Below are 23,396 nucleotides of genomic sequence, written 5' to 3' on the forward strand. Positions count from 1 at the left end.
ATCATTGGGTCTTTCCTTTGAAAAACAAGGAATCTTATTGATATTCGTTTTTAACATTTCGATAATTACTTATTATATCATTCCGTGACATCACTATTTTGAAGAGAAAAAAAAACCTAGAAAAGGTACTCTCGGAAAGAGTTGATATAGTGGTGACCTTATGTCTAAAAAGTGAACAACTCTTTGACGATTGGATAATAACAATATACTTTACTTCTCAAAAGTTCGTTCGTAAAATTTGAGTATTTTAATACATACAAATTCTAGTGAAGATAAACACGCTTTAACACCGATTGCAATACCATGTATTGGCTTCATAAATGACTTTAAAACTTATACGAGGGGCGCAAAGGGTGGTATCTGCACGATAGAACACAAAATAAAATGAATGGCCATTTCACGATGAACGATCAACTCAAAATGTCTTGCCCTTTGATTTTTTTACCGATTACCCGAAACACGGTGAATAACGAACCTTTTTCACAGCTGCACGTACAATAAAAATGGCAAAACTATTGCACGAATATAAACCTTTATCACCTTCTTATACATATCATTTCATATTTGTGTCTAGTGAAGATTCATCTACATTTGTTTTGAACACATAATAAAGGTAGTATTATTTCAATACGAACTTATTTCTACATAAGATTTTACACCCTTTTTTAGCGTATAATTAAAGATTCTAAATATTATGTAAAGGAGTAGGAAAAATAATTTCACGGAATTAATTGTGCATAAAGCATTGCCAATAGATACTACGGATAGATTTGTGTCAACTGTTATGAATGCAGCACCATAAAGATTTATAACTGCTTCTTACAATGTTTTCCCCAACAGTTGGACAGCCTTCTAATATTGCCAAGTCTATGATAAACAGCCTTTTAGCGTCCATGGCTTGTTTCATTGTCTTGCCTTCTAAGAACGGTTTGACCATTATTTCAGTCACTCCAAAACTGACATATAAAGAGAAAATTAAAATATTAAACGATAAAAAGTAACATTAACACAGGAACCATATAAATGATAAACAAGAAACCATAACTCATTAATTTATATTTGAACCAATGTTGAAATAGAAAAAAGTTGATTATGACAGATCATAAGTAAATTCAAATGATTAAAAGATAAGCTAGAATTTAACTATGATTTTATTTCGATATCTATAACATACACATGTGGTATGCATTCCAACATATAGTAGGTAGTAGGGTCCTAAATAAATACCTGTACTGGACGACAACAATCAATTGATATTTCGTTTAGTTCTTTGATTTTCGTAAACAACAACTGTTAAAACTGAGTAATAAAGGAAACAAACCGACGAAACCGAACAACCCATATGTCAGGAACTGATTGGCTGATTATATTTTATATCGATTCTGACATTCGGAATGAATGTTGATTGGGATGCCGCATTGTGATTTTGATTTGTCTACCAAGTTTACACATCCATGCATAACATTCCGTTTCACTCATATTTACTTTTAATGATCAGAATCGTATCATAGCGTATGCTTTATTGATTATTGAATATACCAAACACTTACCTTTTAGGAATGTCGGTACAGAGATTCAATAATGACGGGTTTAAACCGTTCAACCTCTGACGTCCAAAGTTAGCATCATCGTTGAAGGTTTTAGAACCCTACAAACAATGATAATATACTTTATTTTTACTTCGTATTTCTTTGACTCGGCTATTATGTTGTAAATACAATATTGGAGTACCTTTTTTCATACCTTATATATATATATTCATATTGTGATGTTATTTCAGTTACACAAAAGCACATGATCAACGTAGGGTTGTCTCTCTGTAAAATCTTTTTGGGTTATGAATTTCAGGATAAAAAGGATGAAAAAACCAAACCTCAAAGTTCCAATTTTAATTTAAAACGGCTAAGTTAGCACTCCACAGTTAGGTGTGTAGTTTCGCATTTTGGCCCCTGTGGATTTTTCAAATATGAGAGCTAGTGTGCAATAAAATTCATTTTTGGATAGCTGAGTATTAAAATAGCTTTTGTATTGGGTTTATATGAACATCAAGGTTATGTAATGTATGTAATATAGGCTGTTTTCTGTATAACAGTCCGTATTTGCATGTACTACCATACATTGGTCCACCAATTATTGTAATGTTTCTTTACAACTTTTTATCGCACGAACTTTGTGATTGGATTTTACGAAAAAATGAGGCGAAAGACACCCATTTTTCATTTGATCATTAGGAAGATTTAGGAAAACAGTTTCTAAAAAAGTATCACTCAACGGCATTGAAATTCAAGTTTGATCATAATTGTTGGGGAAAATGTGACATGTTCACCCCCCTTTTTGCAATATTTTATGGGAAATAAATGCAGAATGTTGCCATGGATACACATAAAAGGAATTACTCGACTTTTAACTTTTGAAAATCAAAGAATTTTCTAACTGTGGAGTGCTACCTAAGACCATTACAACCATACAAAACGTTAGACTACATTGTTCGCCGAACCGACTCGAAAAAGGGCAACAGTAAGTATAAAATTCAAATTAATCTGAGCTAAAATATCACTTTTTTCAATCACAATCACAATTTTGTGTGTTGCACGAAAAAACTTTAAAAAAAAACTGTAGAAAATTGTACTCAATCCTTGTGATTTGCAACTAAAAAAATGTGCATTCATTTATTGATATTTTGAATAGGCTTCTATAAACCGTCAAGTCTAAAATTAACGTGTAGTATAAAAAAATCCATCTATAATGAATTGCTGGAATCTATTTATGTGCGATTAATTCGAAAGATTTGGAAATCAAGCAACAATTCAATATTAAAAAGAAAACATCTCAACTGCTACGTACAACAGAATAAATGACCTTAAGCTTGACAGCTCTTATTTTGAATTACATCATGTTTTTTTTTATTGAGTTAAGCCTTCCAATAAATATGTTATAGAGTGTCTTTCTAAGTTGTGATTTATACTATTGTTTAAGAAAAAGATACGGCTTGGTACCATTGAAACATTTAATCCCGCTGCAAATGTTTGCACTTGTCCTAAGTCAGGAATCTGATGTACATTAGTTGTCGTCTGTTTATGTAGTTCATACGTTTCTCGTTTTTATATAAATTCGACCTTTGGTTTTCTGGTTTGTATAGTTTGAACTAGTGATTTTTGGGGCCATTTATATCTTGCTGTTCTGTGTGAGCCTAGACTCCGTGTTGAAGGCCGTACCTTAGCCTATAATGGTTTACTGTTATAAATTTTGACCTAGATGGAGAGTGGTCCCATTGGAACTCATTCCACATCTTCCTATATCTAGGAAATAACGCCCATGTGACGAGATTAATCATGGAATTGCGTTATGTTATTGAATCTTAATTTTCAGCATTTTCCCAAGCTCTAAAGTAGAATCAATCGATCCAATCATGCATTTGAATTACATTAATTTCTGCTGTCTTTGTTTTCTGTCTTGATTTGTATAAGTAGTAATTACCTGCGGGATTCCAAACACCGGAGTATACATAGACTTCACGTCTTCGACATCCTTCCACTCGACGCCGCTCGCCATCACTAATCTCTGACCTTCTTCTTTGTAAATTTTGCCTTTCAAGCCCATGCTGAACTTTACATGTAAAACAAACAGTTTAAACATTATTAGAGCAATGCAAAATTCAAAAACAGAACATGCATAGTAAAAATAGAAACCTGACAAAACAACAAACAAACACAAATGTACAGCGCTTGTTTTGTTGTTTCTGAATTCTTTATTATTCATTTCATTCAAATTAGTTTGTTAAAAAATCAATGTAAGTTTCATTTTCGGCTCAAAAATGAAATAACATTTTACGATGAAGCAGATCTAAGCTAATAAAACTCATTGGATTTTATATGTAGTTGATCATCGACCTCTTTTGCCTAGGGACTATTCGTTTAGAATTTTCCTCGGAGATCGGTATGTTTGCTATTTTACTATATTCGTAATATTATGTAAGTCTTTTAGTTATATTAGTTTAATGATGTATACTAATACAATATTATTTAAAGGTATTTTGTGATATGATTGATTTGAATGATATTTCCTTGTTGAATATAAAACCGCTTTTAAATTTATGTATTTTTTTTTTATTATTTACATTGAAGATACAATCTTTGGAGAAAAGAAAAGTACTTTAAAAAGTGTGTGAACATTATTATTTTCTTTTGATGCACGACTAGTCAACCTAATCTGCTGATAACTTTCGTTATTAATTCACAAATCCGTGTTTATTTAATAAAACTGAAAGCATGTCAAAAATATTTAATATACAATAATGTCCTCGGAAAAAGAAATATTTGACAAATACGCAAAAAATATATTCTGCATGTTCAGTTTTTGGATAGTAGATAGTGAAAAAATCATGAAAACTAAACTGTAAAAATAGAGTTTTCAATCCTCAAAATGTTATTTAATGACCCATATTTTGGTTCAATTTGTAACATGTATCTCGTTTTTGAATGTTTTGGACTTTCTTTTGATATCTTGCACCGACTTTCAATTGTTCTCAACCGTTTCGTCTATGGTTCATGATCACATAGAATAGGGAGAAGGAAATGAAACGTTTGCTTATAAAAAAGAAGATGTGGTATGAATGCCAATGAGACAACCCCCTCAAGAGACCGAATGAAACAGAAATTAACAACCATAGGTCATCACACAGTCTTCAACAATGAGCAAAACTTAATCTGATTAAACTTACTTGATAATCAAATGAGAATCTTTCATCGTCTGGTAATTCTTTTATCTAAAAATAACATAATTATTTTTGTAACACCATAAACTATAAAAATTATAAATCAATCCATGGTATTCACAACAAAAATAATACACAAAAAAAAGGTTTAATTGTACTTCTGATCTTCAAATGTTTTTATTTTAGTATAAAGACTTTCCAAGAATCTCTTGGGACAATCGAATTAATATTGTTAATAATGCCAATATGTAGTGAATACTTTTGATTGGATATGAGAGACTTGTTCAGAATCCCCAACTGGTGAATTATACTGTGCACCAATTATATGCAAACGTCGTGTTTATTGATTAAAATAGTATCAAACACCAATAGCCTATACAATATGCTGGTAGCAATACAGGGTGAGCAATAGTATGTGATCATTGAATAGCATGCAGTATTATGCATGATTCTTTATAACGATGGTTTGCATACACTACTAGCTTTTAACTCACGAATGTTACAGTTACATGAACATGAAAACTGATTCTATTTTACCTAGCTAAATTTAATATACTAAAAAGATTTAAAGTGCAGATTGTTTTTTATTACTTTGTAGCTTACTTACTCGTAAACAGACTGATATTTAAAAAAGTCTCCATACTGGATATTTTTCAATTTGTACGATCTCAATTAATGCAAAATGGTTACAAATACCGTTACCAAAGTACTGCAAAGATTAAATTGAAGAAAGAGACGAAAAAAATAGAAAAAAATGATTGTGTTAAACATGTTTAAAGAAAAAAAAAAATTATTTGAACGCTTCAATTGCAAAAACAGGATAGAAGCACGATGCACTTTAGGAACTTTAAGTTGCACAGAAGCAAAATATTGTATTTATTAGGTTTTCTTGTTTTTATTTTTAGTATTCACCAATGGCCCAAAAGTCAAGATGAATTATTTCGATTAAATGAAAGGTTTTACATTAATACTAATATTAATATTTGAAACGTGAGGAATTAATTACTTGCTGAACCAACGATTATGCAAAAATAAACAGATAAAAAATCGCAGCGATTATTACCATTCAACGCATTTGGAACAATAAAAAAATGATGTATTGTTGTTGTCAATAAAACGGTTTTTTCCTGGTGAGTTTTATCTTTTTTTCTAAATATGGAAATACCCTTGTTTGAAAATGTGTTAATGCATTGTAAATTTGAAACCTACGTTAGGTACATCTTTTTTTCATAAAAAGAAGATTTACTTATAAAAGATATGTATAGCTTATTATTTTGTTTACCTGATGTAGGGATGTTTTTATCAAGGAACGTCAATTCATTTTACCGAAGCCTTACAAACAATAATAAGAAGTTTTTAATGATATATCTTGAAACCTATAAAGTTTGTGGCTCATTCTACTGTATTCTTACCTGAGCAGGTATTCCAGGTACCTTAACTTGAAGCTGATAATCTCTCTGTATGTTCTGAAGCTCTAACATTCTCATTTCTTTGAATGGATCGTCTTGTGGTAAACATGTGTCTATGTGATTGAAGAAGTAACGCTGGTTCTCTTTGATCCATTTCATTGCTGGGAATATTGTTGTAATGTTAGTTGCCAAATTGGTTACTTCAATCCAATCCAAATACCAGTTGCTGAACAAACCATATGCGTCTCGCCACAGCTCGATTCTTTGTACTTCTGGTATGTTAACCTCAGAATCGACAGAATAGTTATCGATGTTTCCTCTCTCGAAATCATTTTTAAAGAAGGTATCAAGAGTGTACTTGCTTGTCTGGATACCTTTTCCGTGAAGTACTATATAAACATTAGCATCCGTCCCAGCTCCCTTTTTGTCTCCAGTTTTCACCGCTATCTTATAGGAAGCCATATTACCGAACGTTGAAGTTGACCTGTACAACAGTAAAATATGTATATTTGATATGCTTCAGTAATCAACCTTACCTTATTTAAAAATACTTTTAAAATGTAATGTGCATTCGCTTGAAAAATCATATATGTTTTATGTGTTCATAAAATTAAAAATAGATCGTAAATGATAATAGTACATTTTATCTTTTGCAGTTTTATCTCCTTAACGTCAGTAAGCAACAAAATCAACAAATTCTATAGTTTACAAAATATGTTACATTTAACGAATGTGTATTTAAATTATATCTTGTGCATTTTTGTGGTTAAATTTCTACAACCACAGATTTCCTAATTAATCTATGTAAATATATATAAAGTAAACTAAAGAAAGCTGATACAACAGAGTTAAAAAAAGATGTATCAATTCATCTTAAAGTAGTTACAGTAGGATGCTCTCTTAGATGCTTAGGTAATAATCTCATGATTAAAAATTGTTCACCTAACATAAAACACGAGAATAAAAAAGGTTTGCACATATTGTTTTGAACAAGATGGCCGTTCATAATGTCGACCTTTTTTCTTAAGTTCAAAGTCAGCAAATTTCGGCAAATTGCTGGGCTAGCAAAATATCAAAATATATTTCATACAGTTCAATGCACCAATCAATTCCTTTAATATTAATTGTAGATTTGTTTTTTTTAAGCTTCTAGAATGGATGCCAAGGACGCAAACATTTCATATAAACATTAGCATCCGTCCCAGCTTCCTTTTTGGGTCCAGTTTTCACCGCTATCTTTTAGGGAGCCATTATATCAAACAATGGTGTATTCTTACCTGTACAGTCAACACAAACAAATAAAAATTAATAAAATATGTATATTTGAAATGCTCCAGTAATCAACATTACCTTCTTCAAATATAACTTCGTATAAAAATGTTGTGTTTTCGCTTGATAGAGCATACTTTTTTCACATGTTTACAAACTAAAAGATTGTGTATGATCTTGGTACATGTTGTACAGTACATTTTACATCTGTAAACAACAAAATAAAAATATACTGTAGTTTACAAAATGTGCGACATATAACAAATGGACAAGCAATACAATTATTTATTGTACTTGTTCGTCGATTTTATTTCGATGACCACATTTTTTCTGATACATCTATGCAAACGTGTATATAGTAAAACTGACGAAAGCTGTTGTAGCCAATTGTCAAGGTTTTTAGTAATGATATTTATGAACCCGACAATGAAGCTCAATAAACTTTCAAGGTAAAAATTCGTAAATCTCTTTATATACCTTCCTAGACCATTTTTTTCTTCTAAATACTTGACAGATGTATACATTAAAATAATTTGTGAGAGTTTTTCAATTAAAACAACATTTTTCCAGAGACCAAGTGACAGAGAAGTCCACAACTATTGGTCACCGTATGACCTTCAAAAATGAGAAAAACCAACACCACTTTAGAATGTTCTCTACATAAATACTTTTTCTCAAAGTAATTAAAAAGTTCCCTGGTACTTACAAAACACTCATTTAAACTTAGACTGTCATAAGCATGAACCGGTTAAAAGAAAAGTAAATGAATTATTTTTTTCATATCAGGTTTACATAAGTATTATTTCTCTACATAGGTCCTCATTCGGATTTGTCTTCACTTTTCCTAATCCTTTCAAATAAAGGCAACAGAAGTATACCGCTGTTTGAAAGTCATAAATCGATTGAGAGAAAACAAATCCAAACTCGCCATTCACAAACTATTAATCACCAACTAGATAAGTAGAACTTTTATTTTCATGTTCGTTCATCATGACATGATGTTTTATGTTTGCGTTTCCATTGGTTTTAGTTTGTAACTAAGAAGGTTTAAAAAGGTATGGAATTGTTTATATAAATGATAAGCAATATAAGTATATCGGTTGGTCTCTCTGTCACGCATATCAATGTATTTCAATCCAAAACCTGTGCAACGACTCAGATTATCTTTCAATTGGTGTGACTGAGAAACTTTTTTTTACAACCAAGTCCCAGGCTTTAGGAAGATGCATTGCAGAACTAAGTGTTATTAGCAGATGGTCTGTCGCGATGTAGAAATAAGTAAAATCACAAAAATACCAATCTCCGAGGAAAATTCAAGAAGGAAAAAAAATACATATTCCTGCCTTGGCGCAGGTATTTCCTTATGTAGAATATGCTGGATTAAACCTTGTTTTGAAGCTAGCTACACCTCTCACTTATATGATAGTTGCATAAAAAATTGGATAACCTCTGCTATTAGTTTATGTAACTAGTAATCTGAGTGTTATTGACTTACAGAAAAAAAATGACCAATCTAAATAATATGTGTAGCCTAAAGAGATACAAAGACATATGCAAATATAACAATGAAAGTCATTATGTAAAGTAAAGTAAATGCAACCAATCCAATATTTCCAAACTAACGGCCTTTCCTTTTGCCCGATATGTTGATTTTCTTATGCACTTTTTCAACTGTGCGATTACAATCCCTCTAGAGAAATAAGACGATTTATTCAGAGCACCTGTTATGATTATGTTATTATGTTAACACATATCCATTCGAAATGACTCATCAATATCAAAGACTGCATGATGAAAATATCTTTTATAGATTTAATGACCAAAGTTATTTCATAAAACATAAAATCTTTGTGATAATGAGTTGATGAAGATTATTATCTTAAAGTTTCAATTGATTTTATTAATTTCATATCATTTACATAAATAGATGAAATAAGCCATTATATTGTTTTACAATTTTCAAATTCACATTTGACATTTGAAATAACGTCATTGTAATAAAGTGTCATTATTAAGGTAATTGCTGTGAAACAGTCAGCTTTTTTGCTTTGTATTAATTGAGAAAAAATCGTTCGTTTGAATCGTGCAGATTAAGTATTCACTATGTACCGGAAAGGTACAAATGTTCAGTGGCACAATGACAGTAAACACACCCAAAGAAATGTCCAACTTTGGAAATATTAACTATTTTAATATGGACATATACGATAACCATATCATCAATGAGAAGAAAGATAAGAAACATCAGAGCTGGAGGGACGAGTGCTATCAATTTGCCCAGGAAACTACACTTCATGGTCTTAAATATATATCTCTGAGGGATGCATTTGTTTTTCGAAGGTAGGTAGTTTTTAATTCTTTGTGATAACTTACAAATTTCTGGGGTTCATATATTCTGGAATTTATGAAAATAACACTAAATCTCATTATTAAAGAACGTGCGTCCGAACCATTTTTCTAGATAAATAACAAAACAAATAAACCATAACTTAAAGTCAGATTTTTCAAAAAGTATCAATTTACAAAATTTTGGAAAAAACTAAACTTAAAACGGTTCTGAATTGAAAACTAGGAAGTACGGCATTTTAATTTTAATTTCAAGTTGATAGTTTAAGTAATCAAGTGCTGTCAGATGGTCTGTTAATATATGGATATAACTAATGTCGCGAAAATTCGTTTAATAGCTGATATCATTGCTTACTGACATAACTTCATTTAAAAAATATGCAGTGCTTAGCTGTTTCGTTGAAGATCACATTCTATTGACACAAAAAAAACCAAGTACCCTTCTTTCTAATAAAAAGGTGGAGCATAGTGAGAACCGTCATGTGGTCCCTAAAATTAAAAAAAAATGGTAAAAGACTTTTTATGTTGACCTTATTGATAAAGAAACAGGTAATATTATTAGCACTTTAGTGCAGAAAGGTAAACAATAATGTCACTATATAAATGTTAAATTTGACATTTTTTACCTAACAAGGTAGTTAAAAACTTAGTTTCCGGGCAAAAATAGACAAGAGCAATGGTTTTACAAAAAAAATATTTTTTTTGTGACATACTTTAACATTTGTTATACAATAATTATTGTAACAAACTGACCTTTTAGGTATAACCGTTGTTCATATATCTTGATATTTAATGCTCAGAAAATGAAAAAGAAATAGTGCTATTTCTCGCTACATTGAAGACCTGTTGGTGACCTTCTGCTGTTGTAGTTTTTTTCTATGGTCGGTTTGTTGTCTCTTTGGCAAATTTCCTATTTCCCTTCTCAATCTTATTATGAATTAACAATGAATATGATATATCCCTGCATAAACATTTAGACACATTCCAATTGAAATAAATGGCGTTGTTGGCATATTCTCAGACTGTTTTCATGAACCTGAAAATCCTAATCGAATGGCAAAATCAACACTCAAGCAAAAAAAAGAAAAGTTAACAACTCTTATATTCCTGACTTGGTGTACTTATTTCTTATGTAGAAAATGTTGGATTATTCCTCATCAAGTTCTCATATTAAACATTACAATTGATATCTACAAAGAAATAACTAATTGTTAAAGTGAACATATATATAATAGTATCCATTAGAACAGATGGAGTGTCGCTAAGTACATACTCAGAAAATGATAAAACCTCTAGTTTTCTTGTACTGCTACTACTCTTCTCTATTTATAATATTGCGGTCAGAGACACACCTTATTTTGTTACATCATTTGCATATAACGGCTATTAATCTAATAATGTTTTTTTATGCAATGTTCTGATAACGAATGCCCTATTATTGTAACGCTACTATTTTGTCTTATTGTAGACTATTTTGGTTCGTATTAACCTGTTCCTGTTGTGGTGTTATGTCATACCAGATAATAGACAGGATAATTTATTATTATAACTCACCAATTACTGTCAACGTTAAAGTCAACTATAATCGTTCACTGGTGTTCCCTTCTGTCACAATTTGCAACCAAAATGCATTTAGGTAGGTTGTCCCTTGTTATACAGTAAAGCTATATATTATCGCAATACAATTTAGGCATAATTTTGTTATGAAACAAACTGGTTGAATTTTAATAATGTTGACTGGCGGTACATAAGCCTTGGAGCCTGAAGGCGTTCGATGCCCGAAGACATTTGGTGAGCTTAAGATGATTTGTTGCTGTTCAACTGAATAAATGCGACAATTTGACTACGTATATAAATTTGGATTATTTATGAGTGTTGTTTGGTTTGGCATTCACATCGGCTGTTTTCGGGGCCAGTTATGTCAGCTATCCATTCCGCCAACCACGATGATGAAGTACTGGTCGATAGTTTCGGACGTAATAATAACGACAAAAGGAAAAATTATCAGGACCAAAATCATGATACACTCGAATATCTGTCCATTATCAAACACCACGCTTACAAGTGGAATGGAATGGATTTGATTTTCAATATGCCTATCTTCTAATCAATGAATTTGTTTTTATCAATTTGCCTCAGACATTTAAAATGAAACTTGGTGGATAGTTTTTAATGATTAAGTAGACAGACATGTCGAAACAATTTCAAGTGAAAGTTTCAAAAATCTAAGTACACCATCGTACATCTCCAAATATTTAGTAACGCGTCTGCTTAGGAAATCTTAGAATGGAATCAGAATCATATCATTTGTCTGAATTGAAGGTTTCCCTATTTGAACACCACAATATTGTCAATCTTCGAATCATGACATTAAACAACGACAGATAGTCGTCTTTCAAACATGTTTATTGCGCATTTTTGCGCCTGTACCAAGCCACGAGCCTCTGGTCTTTGTTAGTCTTGTATTATTTTAATTTTAGTTTCTTGTGTACAATTTCGAAATTTGTATGGCGTTCATTATCACTGAACTAGAATATATTTGTTTAGAGGCCAGCTGAAGGACGCCTTCGGTGCAGGAATTTCTTGTTACATTGAAGACCTGTTGGTGACCTTCTGCTGTTGTTTTTTCTATGGTCGGGTTGTTGTCTCTTTGACACATTCCCCATTTCCATTCTCTATTTTAACTAAAGCATTTGATGAAAGATATTTTCCCGTTTTCAGGGCAAACCCAACTCGAAAAAAATCGGAAGGGATGTTAGATCCACCTAAAGGGTTGCCTTGTCAAACAAACCTTGAATCTTTAGATGCTCACTTTTGTTTTCGACCAGTCTTGTCTTTTTCTCTCATGGTACTAGTGAACTAGATGAAAAGACTACCCGAATATGTGCCGCATTACTAGCGGTAATATCCGTTTTGTTGAAACCATGTTCCAACTTCCTCCATTCGAGTTGATATAACTTTGATTTAAAAAACACTTGTTTCAATTAATTCCTGAAGTACTATTGATACAATTGAACAATCAAATAAAAAAGTACATTTTATACAATTGACCCTACTATTCACTAAAGTACAATTGATAAAACTGAAGCAACTAATTACTGAAGTACCATGTATTCATTGACCCAACAAATCCATGGTACTTACACTTCAGGTTCAATCCACCATTTTTTACATTTGAAAATGCCTGTATCAAGTAAGGAATATGACAGTTGTTTTTCATTCGTTTGGTGTTTTTTTTTTATCTTTTCATTGTGCTAATTGATGAGGGACTTCCGTTTTGTATTTTCATCGGGGTTCAGTATTTTTGTGATTTTACTTTTTGATACAATTAAGCTAACTTCATCAGAACATCACTCATTAGTAGGATCCATAATGTAGAATTGATACAATTTGCCCAAATAATTCCTGTTATACTTTTGCTACAATAAACAAAACTTATCCCTGAAGTACTATTGATACAATGCAACTAATACATAAATAACAATTGACCCAAATGAATTGTTATGCACCTCAATATATCATTATGAGATTTAATGTGTTATGGAAGCGTAGAGATTTCTATGTGCTTTTTGGTCATAAATCATGCATTTATACATCATTGACATTTATCGATGAAGGCTATCACACGGGTGTCATTCGGTTTATCGAGAGAAATGAGCGTGAAAGAATATCTAACGGCGGTCAAGTATTGAGCGACGATCGTGAAAGTTCTGGTAATGGATCGTGAAAGACATTTAATCGAGAAGACATATTCCAATTAAATTAACTACACAGACAAATTTACGACAAAATAAAACTGTCTGTCAAAATGGTTTAACATTATGATCAGTATGTCAGAATATCCAGTTTTAAAAGTACATAGTTATTACAAAACAACAAAAGGCAGATTGCTTCTCGACATTTCAATGACATAAAAAATGTAAACAAACATGATTTTTTCACAATTTCGACTAGAAAACCTTCTTTAATACGAATAAGGGCATTCTATTTGAATTAATCAAATGGTTCTTATAGTTATTTTGTATAAACATAATATGAAACTTGGTAAATAAAGAACTATTTACACAAAATGGATTTTTTGGATCGTGAAAGATCATGTACCGTATTTTTGAAGATCGTGAAAGGGATCGTGAAAGATCTGATGCTACGAAGACGTTCAAATTTTCCATCAATCATATCATAGTTAATATTTGTTATTGATATTGAGAAAAGCTATAAAGGTCAACATCCTCAATAGGTTTAAGCTTTTCAAAGTATAAATATTGTCAGAAAATGAAATGTAAAATGGTTGGATGATTGTAGGATGAAGCTTTAATTATCATGTGAAGTACTCACTTATCACGAGTTATAGGATATCCACATTTGGTATATTGGATCCTATAAACTACATGTCCGTCAGACAGGATTCACCTGACCCCGAATTTGCCTTATTTCATGGATGAAGATTCATTTTTGTGGTCAAGTCCGTATCGCGGATTCGTTAAGCTTTAGGATAAGTGTCTGTTGTTATGATTGTGAGGTGTACATTTTCGACTTCTGCAAGGTTTCAACTGACATTGAACCCATTGTCATGCATCATTCGGCAATGCTCGTTTTATGTTGTCTAGCCTTTGGATATATACCTGTATGCTATAGCGCCATGGCATTTCGTGTATGTTGTACATGTCTGTTTGCATGTTTCATAAATGACCATAATGACGTCAATTGTATTTGATATATTGAATGATAGAAAGATGTCTATGTCTGACTGTCTGTCAGGGTTCATATACTTTTGACCTTATGTTTCGAAATAATTGGCCAGCATTACTTTTATATTTGTCAGTTTCTAAGGCACTGTAAGGATCGGAACACATTTATTTGGTCTACGGGATATTTGTAGAGATCTGAATGTCATGGTTCATCTGACCTTGCATTCTTTTTATTAACCATTGACAATCATAATTTAAAAAAAAATGTGGTATGATTGCCAAAGAGACAATTATCCACAAGAGACCAAAGTGACACAGACATTAACAACTATAATTCACCGTATGGCCTTCAACAATGAGCAAACCCCATACCGCATAGTCAGCTATAACAGGCTCCCATAGTGACAATGTAACACAATTGAAACGAGAAAACTAACGGCCTTATTTGTATAAACAAAAATTGAACGAATACCAAATATGTAACACATAAACAAACAACAACCACTGAATTACAGGCTCCTGACTTTGGACAGGCACATACATTAATAATGTGGCGGGGTTAGACACGTTATTGGGATCCCAACCCTCCCCCGAATCTGGGACAGTGGTATAACTGTACAACATAAGAACGAACTATAAAAATCAATTGAAAAGGCTTAATTCATCAGATTGACAAAAATACATTAAGCGCTTAAGCGCATTTGACACTTCTAGTAAAACCCTTAATATTATAGACGTTCCATAACATTAACTATCATAAGTAAAGCAGACGAGACATTACAGCATTTGCGATTTGGTATTCTATAGTCTGTAGTATATAGTTAAATCAATCCACATCTGCTTTGTATATACAGAACATAAGAAAGTACTGTTGCACAAAATGTTGGTTATCGTTCAATCTCAAATTACTCATGACAGATGTTGTTTTGCTGTAATTTTTTGATTGATGGGTATCATTTTGGTTTAAACGTTGCATATCCATATTATTGGCTATTAGTAAATAGTGTCACTCTGCATGAATTGCACTTGACCGATTCTCAGAGCTGAATCAATGAAACTTATCTAAAGATGTTTTAGTTGTTGTTTTTTAACTTTCGAGTTAAAGCATTGAATAAAAAAAAAACTTTAATGTTCATCCTTATCAAAATAGTTACAGACTTCAACCAGTTTCAGGTTTATCAAATGGTAAAAGAAATACTGATTTCTGATTACTAGTAATAAGTCTGGCCACCCATTCTCTTTCACGATCAAAATAGTGCGTTGCATGATCTTTCACGATCAAGTTTGATGGATATTCAACAAATTCAAGGTTTTCATATACAAATTAATGCTTCTAAGAGGAGAACATACCTTAATTTTACTGTACTATCAGATACACCAAAGATTACATTTCAAATATATCACGATGAACTGAAACATGACCATTATAGTAACAAAAAGCGTGTTATTTGTAATTAATTGCATAAACATGCATTGCGCCTTTTGTGTTTTTTCATAAAGTACTGAATATTTTCTCTTTCTTATTTCACAGTTATGTTGGGGAAGTTAAACCATTTTGACAGACATATTTTTTATTCGGATTTGTTCCGCGTTTTGAAAATTAAGCAATATTTTTAAAGATTCTGACCTAGAATTCCCATTAAATGTCTTTCACGATCCGTTACCAGAGATTTCACGATCGTCGCTCAATACTTGACCGCCGTTAGATATTCTTTCACGCTCATTTCTCTCGATAAACCGAATGACACCCGTGTATCAGAGAATGTTTAAAGTTTTTAAACATTCTCTTGTAACATATACTGATTAAACTAATAGTTAAAAACAACGTCATTGATGCGTGAACAGTCTAATGGCATTATGCAATCCCTTGATTAAGAATAAATAAACATCGTCTCTATTTCCACTCCACCCTTTTCAATAATGTGTATTCTAACAAAAATACCACATACGCTGGTACGATAGTAATGAGGGTTATAAATGTTTTAATGGATAAAGATTTAGGTTGCAACGACAAAAGCAAATAGAAATAAAGAATCTAAAGCAATTAAGAATGTTTTGTAAATATTAGAACTTTGTTCTCATGTTTCTATATTGGAAACAGTAGATATAGTGTATTAATTCACGACACAAAATCATTACCTGCCAATAGCATAAGTTAAGCAAAAAGAACGTTTATTAACCTCTGTTGATAAATGATAATATATTAACACAGTGTGATATTCTAGATTTATTCACATTGCTTTTTGTTAGATGTTTTGTCTTGATATGAAATAATGTGATTTTCAAAAAGAAACATATCCTTTGTTCTTAATTTACTACCTCTGAAGTTAAGTGTGTAGATGCTATTATGAATATAAAAGTATAATCTAAAATATTTTAGATCAACAGCTGCAGCTGAGAACAACTGGTACAGACTGATCGAAACCATGTATAATGACTCTTCAAAAACATTTGATTCAAGTGATTTAGTACAGTTTAATGCCAGCAAACTTAGAATTAGCAAAATGTTTCAGAAAGCGGGTCATACAAAAGAAGATATGATTGTTGGGTTAGTTTATTTAACATAGGTATTCAAATTACATCAATCATCTCCATGGAATTAAATTTAACCATGGAGGAAAATTTCATCAGACCCAAAACCTTTCGGTAGCGCTTCAATAACAAGTATTTTATTTATCAGTTTAGTTGTTTGAATAGTGAATAGACTGGTTTTGGTTATAAGTTTAGCATGTTAAGAGTGTATCTTGATTTATATAGGTTTCAAACGATAGCTGAACGCGTTATATGCGGTAATTCGCTGTTTTTGTTGGTTTATGATTTCGTAAACATTTATCCTGTTTATACTTCAGATACTTCATTATTTTGTGAACCAATCATCTAGTGAGAAACTAACATTTTTGCGGGCGATTTTACGATTTTAGCCTCGGGGTATTAACCGTTATTTCAAGCTGTAAGAAACTAACACATTAATAAACATGCATCGATGGCTTAAGACAATATTACATACATGTTTTAAAATAGTCTAGTGTACAGTGTTTGAAAAGCAAAAGTTTTACTTATTTAAAACTGCCAATTCCTCCAGAGCTGACCACGATTCTTAAAATTAAAACTATGGAATTATTCCATTTGAGAAATAGTTATGGATATACTCCCGTTGTCGTACGTCTAATCTGTTCAAATACTGATTTATACTTCTTGTCGGCTTGTTTGTTATCTTGGACACTGCGACGGGTATAAGTGCCATAGATTTAATTATTTAGAAAATTTGTACTAGATTTGTTTTTTTTTAAATTCTGCCATAGATTTGGGATGGCATAGCAAAATATTTACCGTAGATTTTGAATCTGACATAGATCTGGACCCCGTCATGAATGTGAGTTCTTTATATCTTATTAAGTTGCGTTTGAGAAATCTTAGCTTGCTGTTCACTATTTTGGTTTCTCTAACGACGTGTTATTTCAAGTACTGGTCAGGTTCAATTCCAATTTTTAGGTATTTGGTACTTCTTGATCTTCCCAGCACTCGTCCTTAGAGCGTGATCTAGTGGTTGTTTGTACACTGCACTTCTGCGGTAAGCCCATGACCTCGGTTTGTTCCCTCCACAAATTGTAAAGATCTTTTTGAAGTGTAATTATAGTTTATATTACGGCAAATTAGTGTCATGACTCTCAGCGTAATGTTTGTTTGAATCCATTTACGAACTACAAGAATTGAAATCAGAAATCGAGTAAACCGATTTAACTGGAAGGCTGGGCTTCTCTTCGATGTCTGGCCAAAACAGTGTAAACCCGCGGGCATATAACTTAATTGTAATACGTATGAGCTAAGCATAGAGAACAACTACTTCCAGTTATCAATTATGGTCGAGGTAAATTCAACTCTGGGGGAATCTGAAAGTTTTTGTGGAAATCTACTCATTAAGACTGTCGTACCCAGATCAGTTTCAGCCCGAGATAAACACTTTCATGATAAATATATTCACCCTACATGCATACGTACAGTAAGGTTCATCTATCATCATCCACTCCGTTTTCTATGTCAAGAAATTAGACGAAATATCGTCTAATTGAATTCTCTGGTAATTTTCGCAAGATATGTCAATCTTTGTGGAGTATACTGCCTATCCAACTAACATGATAGATCAACATAAACTTCATAAAACTTTATCTTTATTTCTCAACAAACCAAATTACATCAGGAACATATATAGATATACTGTTCCTAGATTACACCCACATTTAAAACTTAAAAATTTACATTCTGTATTGATTTATTATAATAAGTCTACGTTAAAGACAATAATTGATGTGAAAATGAAAATAAAATTATAGATAATTATAGATGAATAGCAGATAATGACTTTAATATTTTCCTTTTGTTTATTTTCTGTGTCATTCATTGCTCTATTTAATGACTGTTAATCTAATGCTGATTTTTAATATGACTAACGTTGTCTCATTACGTCTGTTTATATTCAATTAGAACGTTATAAATCATTTAACAAATTTGAATTAAAATATGATATGCCATTTTTGTTTTCTTCAACGAAGGACAAATAGCTCCATATTTTACTTTGTATGTATGCACCAATATGGAAGACAGAGCTTTGCTTTAAACATATGTTGCTCCCCAAGAACAAAGGGGAGTTGTCACCCAAAAACCAGCTTAACTTAATGCATAGTATAATATTTAACTATAAATGAGGTAAAACCCTTCATTAATCAAAGTTTTATATCATTGAATCAATAAAATAAATAAATATAACCAACCTTTCGGAGAAAGTATAAATTGGTTGAGCATTCAAGACATTTAATAACTTTCCGCTTTTAAAGGAAAAGTCCGTAAATAATGCACTTCTGCCTTACAAGTTTCTATGAGTGAGAATTTGGTCCAATCATTTATGGCCGTTGGTTCCTAATGATCGATGTAGGAACACTTTGTGAAGTTATGTCTGTGTCGAAACTATTGGTACTGTGTGGATGATACCCTCATAGACAGCCCATTAGTAACAATTACTTACTCTTTTACTCTTACTTAAATAACAAAAATAACAAACAATTGTCTAAATACATTACAGATGTTCATGGGCTGGTGTAACATGTACTCATGAAGATTTTGAACCAATATTAACAGACCATGGACTGTGTTATACGTTTAAACCAAAGAGTAGATCAGAAGAGTTTATCATTAGCTCTACGGGTAATGATAGTACTACAGATAAATAACATTACTTGTATATCCCTAGTTACGTGTTACTTTTGAACAAAACAGTAGACCAGAAGAGTTTATCATTAGCTCTACGGGTAATAAGTATATCTACTAGAAGTGCTACATATAGAAAAATAAAGATGTTTATTGATATCTGCATCATTTCTTAATAACTTTTCACTGCTGTATTACTTTCGAATTATAAAAAAACTGGTATATCTATAGTTATTTGCATTTGATGAGCTCTTCCTGAACTTCATACTGATGATTTCCTCTACACATTTCAGGTCAAGTAGTACATACATTTTAGTTGGTGCTTAAAGACATAAACTATAGATACGTAGATATCTAATATCAAATCCTAATTTTAGCTTCTTCTTCTTTTTTTTTAATGTACCAATATCATTTTCCAAACTTCACTTTCAATGAGCACACTACATCTTAAAAGAAAACACATAATCATCCTTGTAGAAGCTTTAGTAATATTATCATTGTGTTCAATTCAATGCTACTGACAACTGGATTAGTAAGGAAGGAAACACAAGTATTGTCATTACCGATCATATCTGACAGGTTTCCCCCCAAATTCCAATATCAATTAGCTAAAAGAAAAGAAGGAAATTTTTAATTAGCCTAGCTGAAATATCAGTATGTGTTATCACTTTGTACATTTCCTTGCAACTAAAGCTGATTTACTGAACTAGTGAAAATTGTAATTTACTGGATGATAATACTTGGCCAGCGAAGGTGCAAACACCTGTATTTCCCATACATATATGTGTTTTTCTTTTCTGTAAGGCAAATGATATGTTTTCGCTTACAATTTATGATTAACCATGTTTTGACATTTAAAGGAGCCGATCACGGTTTAAAACTGTTTTTGAATGTTGAGCAATATGAATACATGCCTGGTCCAAATGATGCTGCGGGCATTAAACTACTGACATATGATAAGAGTGATATACCACGTATAAAGGAGCTGGGAATGTCGGTACCAACAGGTATTCATGCTTTTGTCGGACTAAAGCTAATAATGGTATGTTGAACAAGTATTGCTGTAATATTTATCATAAAAATAAATGTCAAAAACGGTCAATTGTGTACTTACAAAAAGAAATCAAATTATAGATATTTCTATCGAGTTAAAAAAAAATAGAATAGAGGTGACATACCATCAATTACCCCCTCAAATAAAGAACGTAGGTATGTGAAAGTAGGCCTACTCGGACAAAAGATAGTGCATTTGATGTCCTTTTTCACCTAATAAAATTAACGGTACCAATTTTCTTGCACCAGATGCGCATTTCGACAATACATGTCTCTTCAGTGATGTATAAAATATTTGAAATCCAAAGCTTATATAAAAGATGAAGAGCTATAATTCAAAAGGTCCAAAAAGTAAAGCCGTGAAAGGAATCAGAGCTTTGCATGAGGGAGATACATTCCTTAATTTATAATAATATTTTGTAACAGCAAATTTTAATAACACAAAAAATCCGTATTTTCATGCCAGTACCGAAGTACTGGCTACTGGGCTGGTGATACCCTCGGGGACTAATAGTACACCAGCAGAGGCATCGACCCAGTGGTAGTAATAAAATTAACGGTGCCAATTTTCTTGCACCAGATGCGCATTTCGACAATACATGTCTCTTCAGTGATCCTCGTGGCCAAAATATTTGAAATCCAAAGCTTATATAAAAGATAAACTGACCCCCAAATTTGCAGAAATGAAACTTTTGTTGAAAGAGAAATATATTTAGACCATTTTGAGCAAAGATTTTACCTTTTTGGGAGTTTGCATTAAAAAATTAAGGATTAATGCGCTCCATGGTATACTAATTTAAGATTTCCAGAAAACCAAGGGTTATTTTTACATGTTTTAGTGGTACCTCCTTTTAGGAGCTCTCTTCTTTTTTATATGATTTTGAATATATGTTGAAAATTGGCATGCAGAAAGGTGACACCTGTACAATTCAGGATATACCTAGTGTCTATGAAGTAAAACTTAAGGCAAAATATTAAGAAAACTTTATTTTAAAATTTGCAAAATTTGGTTGAACAGATAGGGACTTTTAATTGGTGGTATGACACCTAGAGCACATGACCATTTTTTTATACTTTAATTGAGTGATTGATTGATTGATTCTATTTATTTCCCACCTTATACTGAAAATATTCATTTTTTTATAGCACAAGTATACTTATTACACGAAAGAAGAAATATTTTATTTTTTTTCATGTATAATTATATTGTTGTTAAAAAGTGAAATTTGATCGCGTTACCACTTTTGATCACTTAAAACTTTGAAATATAACGATAATCTAAGGAAACAAAAAAGTGCTGCTTCACAAAAAGATGAGAACGACATAAAATCAAATACTAATATACACAACTAGTTAATTGCTGTAGAACATCAAGCTGTGTATCTTCGGATAAGTGTCGAATGTGAATATCTAGATACCAAAAAGATTTTCAAAAAACTTTTTTGAAGAGATACATAACACAACAATTGCCAGAAAATTAACAACCAACAAAACAACTACACCGAAAACTAAAGCTTGGGCAATACGAATCCCTCAAATTCAGGGTTTTGACTCTGGTTCTCAGCAAAGATTAACTGTTACACTTCCTGCTTCAGCCATGCCATCTCATATAACATAATGATTTCAAAGTACACCGTTATTCTTACGGATCTGCTGTCCAACTGATGACTAAGATTTTCTTCCTAGATCAACAACTTACACGTACCGTATGGTGAGTGTCAGGAGACACAGTTGAAGTATAGTAGACAGTATTCTGTTGATGCCTGCATTATAGAATGTCTAAATCAGTTTACACAGAAGAAATGTGGATGCAGAAATTTTTTCATTCCTTCTACTACGGGTAATCAAAACTTAACAAGCAATAATGAAAATAATTCAAAATTCTTGTTGAAAAAATATAAAATACAGATAAGCGTTGCGCTTAGATAAAATAAAAAAATACAGACAAGCCACATTTGTAGCAAATGTAACAATCAAACATAACATCACACAGAATTTCTACAGTCTCAAACTCTGATATTGATAGACCTACAAATATGTTGTGCGGCGTCAGAATTATTATTATCAATCAGTTTAAAATTATGTTTTTCAAAGGAAAAATAACTGAGCTATCATAGAAAAACGTTTATGAACTCAATTGTAACTACTCAACTCTATTTTTCATTTTCATTATATATACATACTTTACAGAGAGTGGCGAAGAATGTACGATGGAGGCGTTCTATTCATGTTACAAAAATTATTACGGTAAATTATAATTATACAATTTAAAAAAAACAACAGTATACAGTATTATATGCATCGAATATATTATTGATGTCATACCTTCGCGTTTTATTTCTCAAGATTGTATGTTGTTTTCCCTTAAATTAATTGTCTTTTCAATCAGTAGACTTTGAAGTATGATAAATAAAGGCAACAGTATTATAATATACCGCTGTTCGAAAGTCATATATCGATTGAGAGAAAAAAACAACAGATCCGGTTACCAACTAAAACTGAGGTAATCACATCAACTATAAGAGGAAACAGCCGTTTTAAATGATCTTTACCAAGCACTGGGCAAAACAAGTAAACGCACTATTTGCTAAATCTTCAATTTGCGTTGGCAAAGTAAAACATTGTTTAATTGTTTAAATAATGCAGAAAACAGTAAGTACCAAAAATGTTTGACATTACAACAAAACAAACTTACCACTAGTGACTGGTTTCCAA

General features: G+C 31.7%; 2 protein-coding genes across 2 annotated transcripts in view; one reads left to right on the forward strand and one right to left on the reverse strand.

Moving 5' to 3' along the window:
* LOC134696032 (allene oxide synthase-lipoxygenase protein-like) overlaps positions 1-10,888 on the reverse strand; it is a 23,381-nt gene extending 12,493 nt beyond the window's left edge. Inside the window, exons 1-6 of the mRNA XM_063557582.1 lie at positions 10,775-10,888; positions 6,127-6,607; positions 4,721-4,765; positions 3,478-3,606; positions 1,551-1,648; positions 824-956 (exon numbers count right to left, since the gene is read on the reverse strand). Of these exons, the coding sequence (XP_063413652.1) occupies positions 824-956; positions 1,551-1,648; positions 3,478-3,606; positions 4,721-4,765; positions 6,127-6,585 (864 nt within the window). The 5' untranslated portion in view covers positions 6,586-6,607; positions 10,775-10,888. The remainder of the gene's footprint in view (positions 1-823; positions 957-1,550; positions 1,649-3,477; positions 3,607-4,720; positions 4,766-6,126; positions 6,608-10,774) is intronic.
* Positions 9,418-23,396, forward strand: part of LOC134697476 (uncharacterized) — an 18,899-nt gene continuing 4,920 nt past the window's right edge. The window contains exons 1-7 of the mRNA XM_063559756.1: positions 9,418-9,732; positions 11,207-11,374; positions 16,807-16,974; positions 19,504-19,625; positions 20,489-20,670; positions 22,368-22,521; positions 22,872-22,928. Of these exons, the coding sequence (XP_063415826.1) occupies positions 9,515-9,732; positions 11,207-11,374; positions 16,807-16,974; positions 19,504-19,625; positions 20,489-20,670; positions 22,368-22,521; positions 22,872-22,928 (1,069 nt within the window). The 5' untranslated portion in view covers positions 9,418-9,514. The remainder of the gene's footprint in view (positions 9,733-11,206; positions 11,375-16,806; positions 16,975-19,503; positions 19,626-20,488; positions 20,671-22,367; positions 22,522-22,871; positions 22,929-23,396) is intronic.

The sequence above is a fragment of the Mytilus trossulus genome, chromosome 14, assembly GCF_036588685.1.
Source record: "Mytilus trossulus isolate FHL-02 chromosome 14, PNRI_Mtr1.1.1.hap1, whole genome shotgun sequence".
Taxonomy (NCBI): domain Eukaryota; kingdom Metazoa; phylum Mollusca; class Bivalvia; order Mytilida; family Mytilidae; genus Mytilus; species Mytilus trossulus.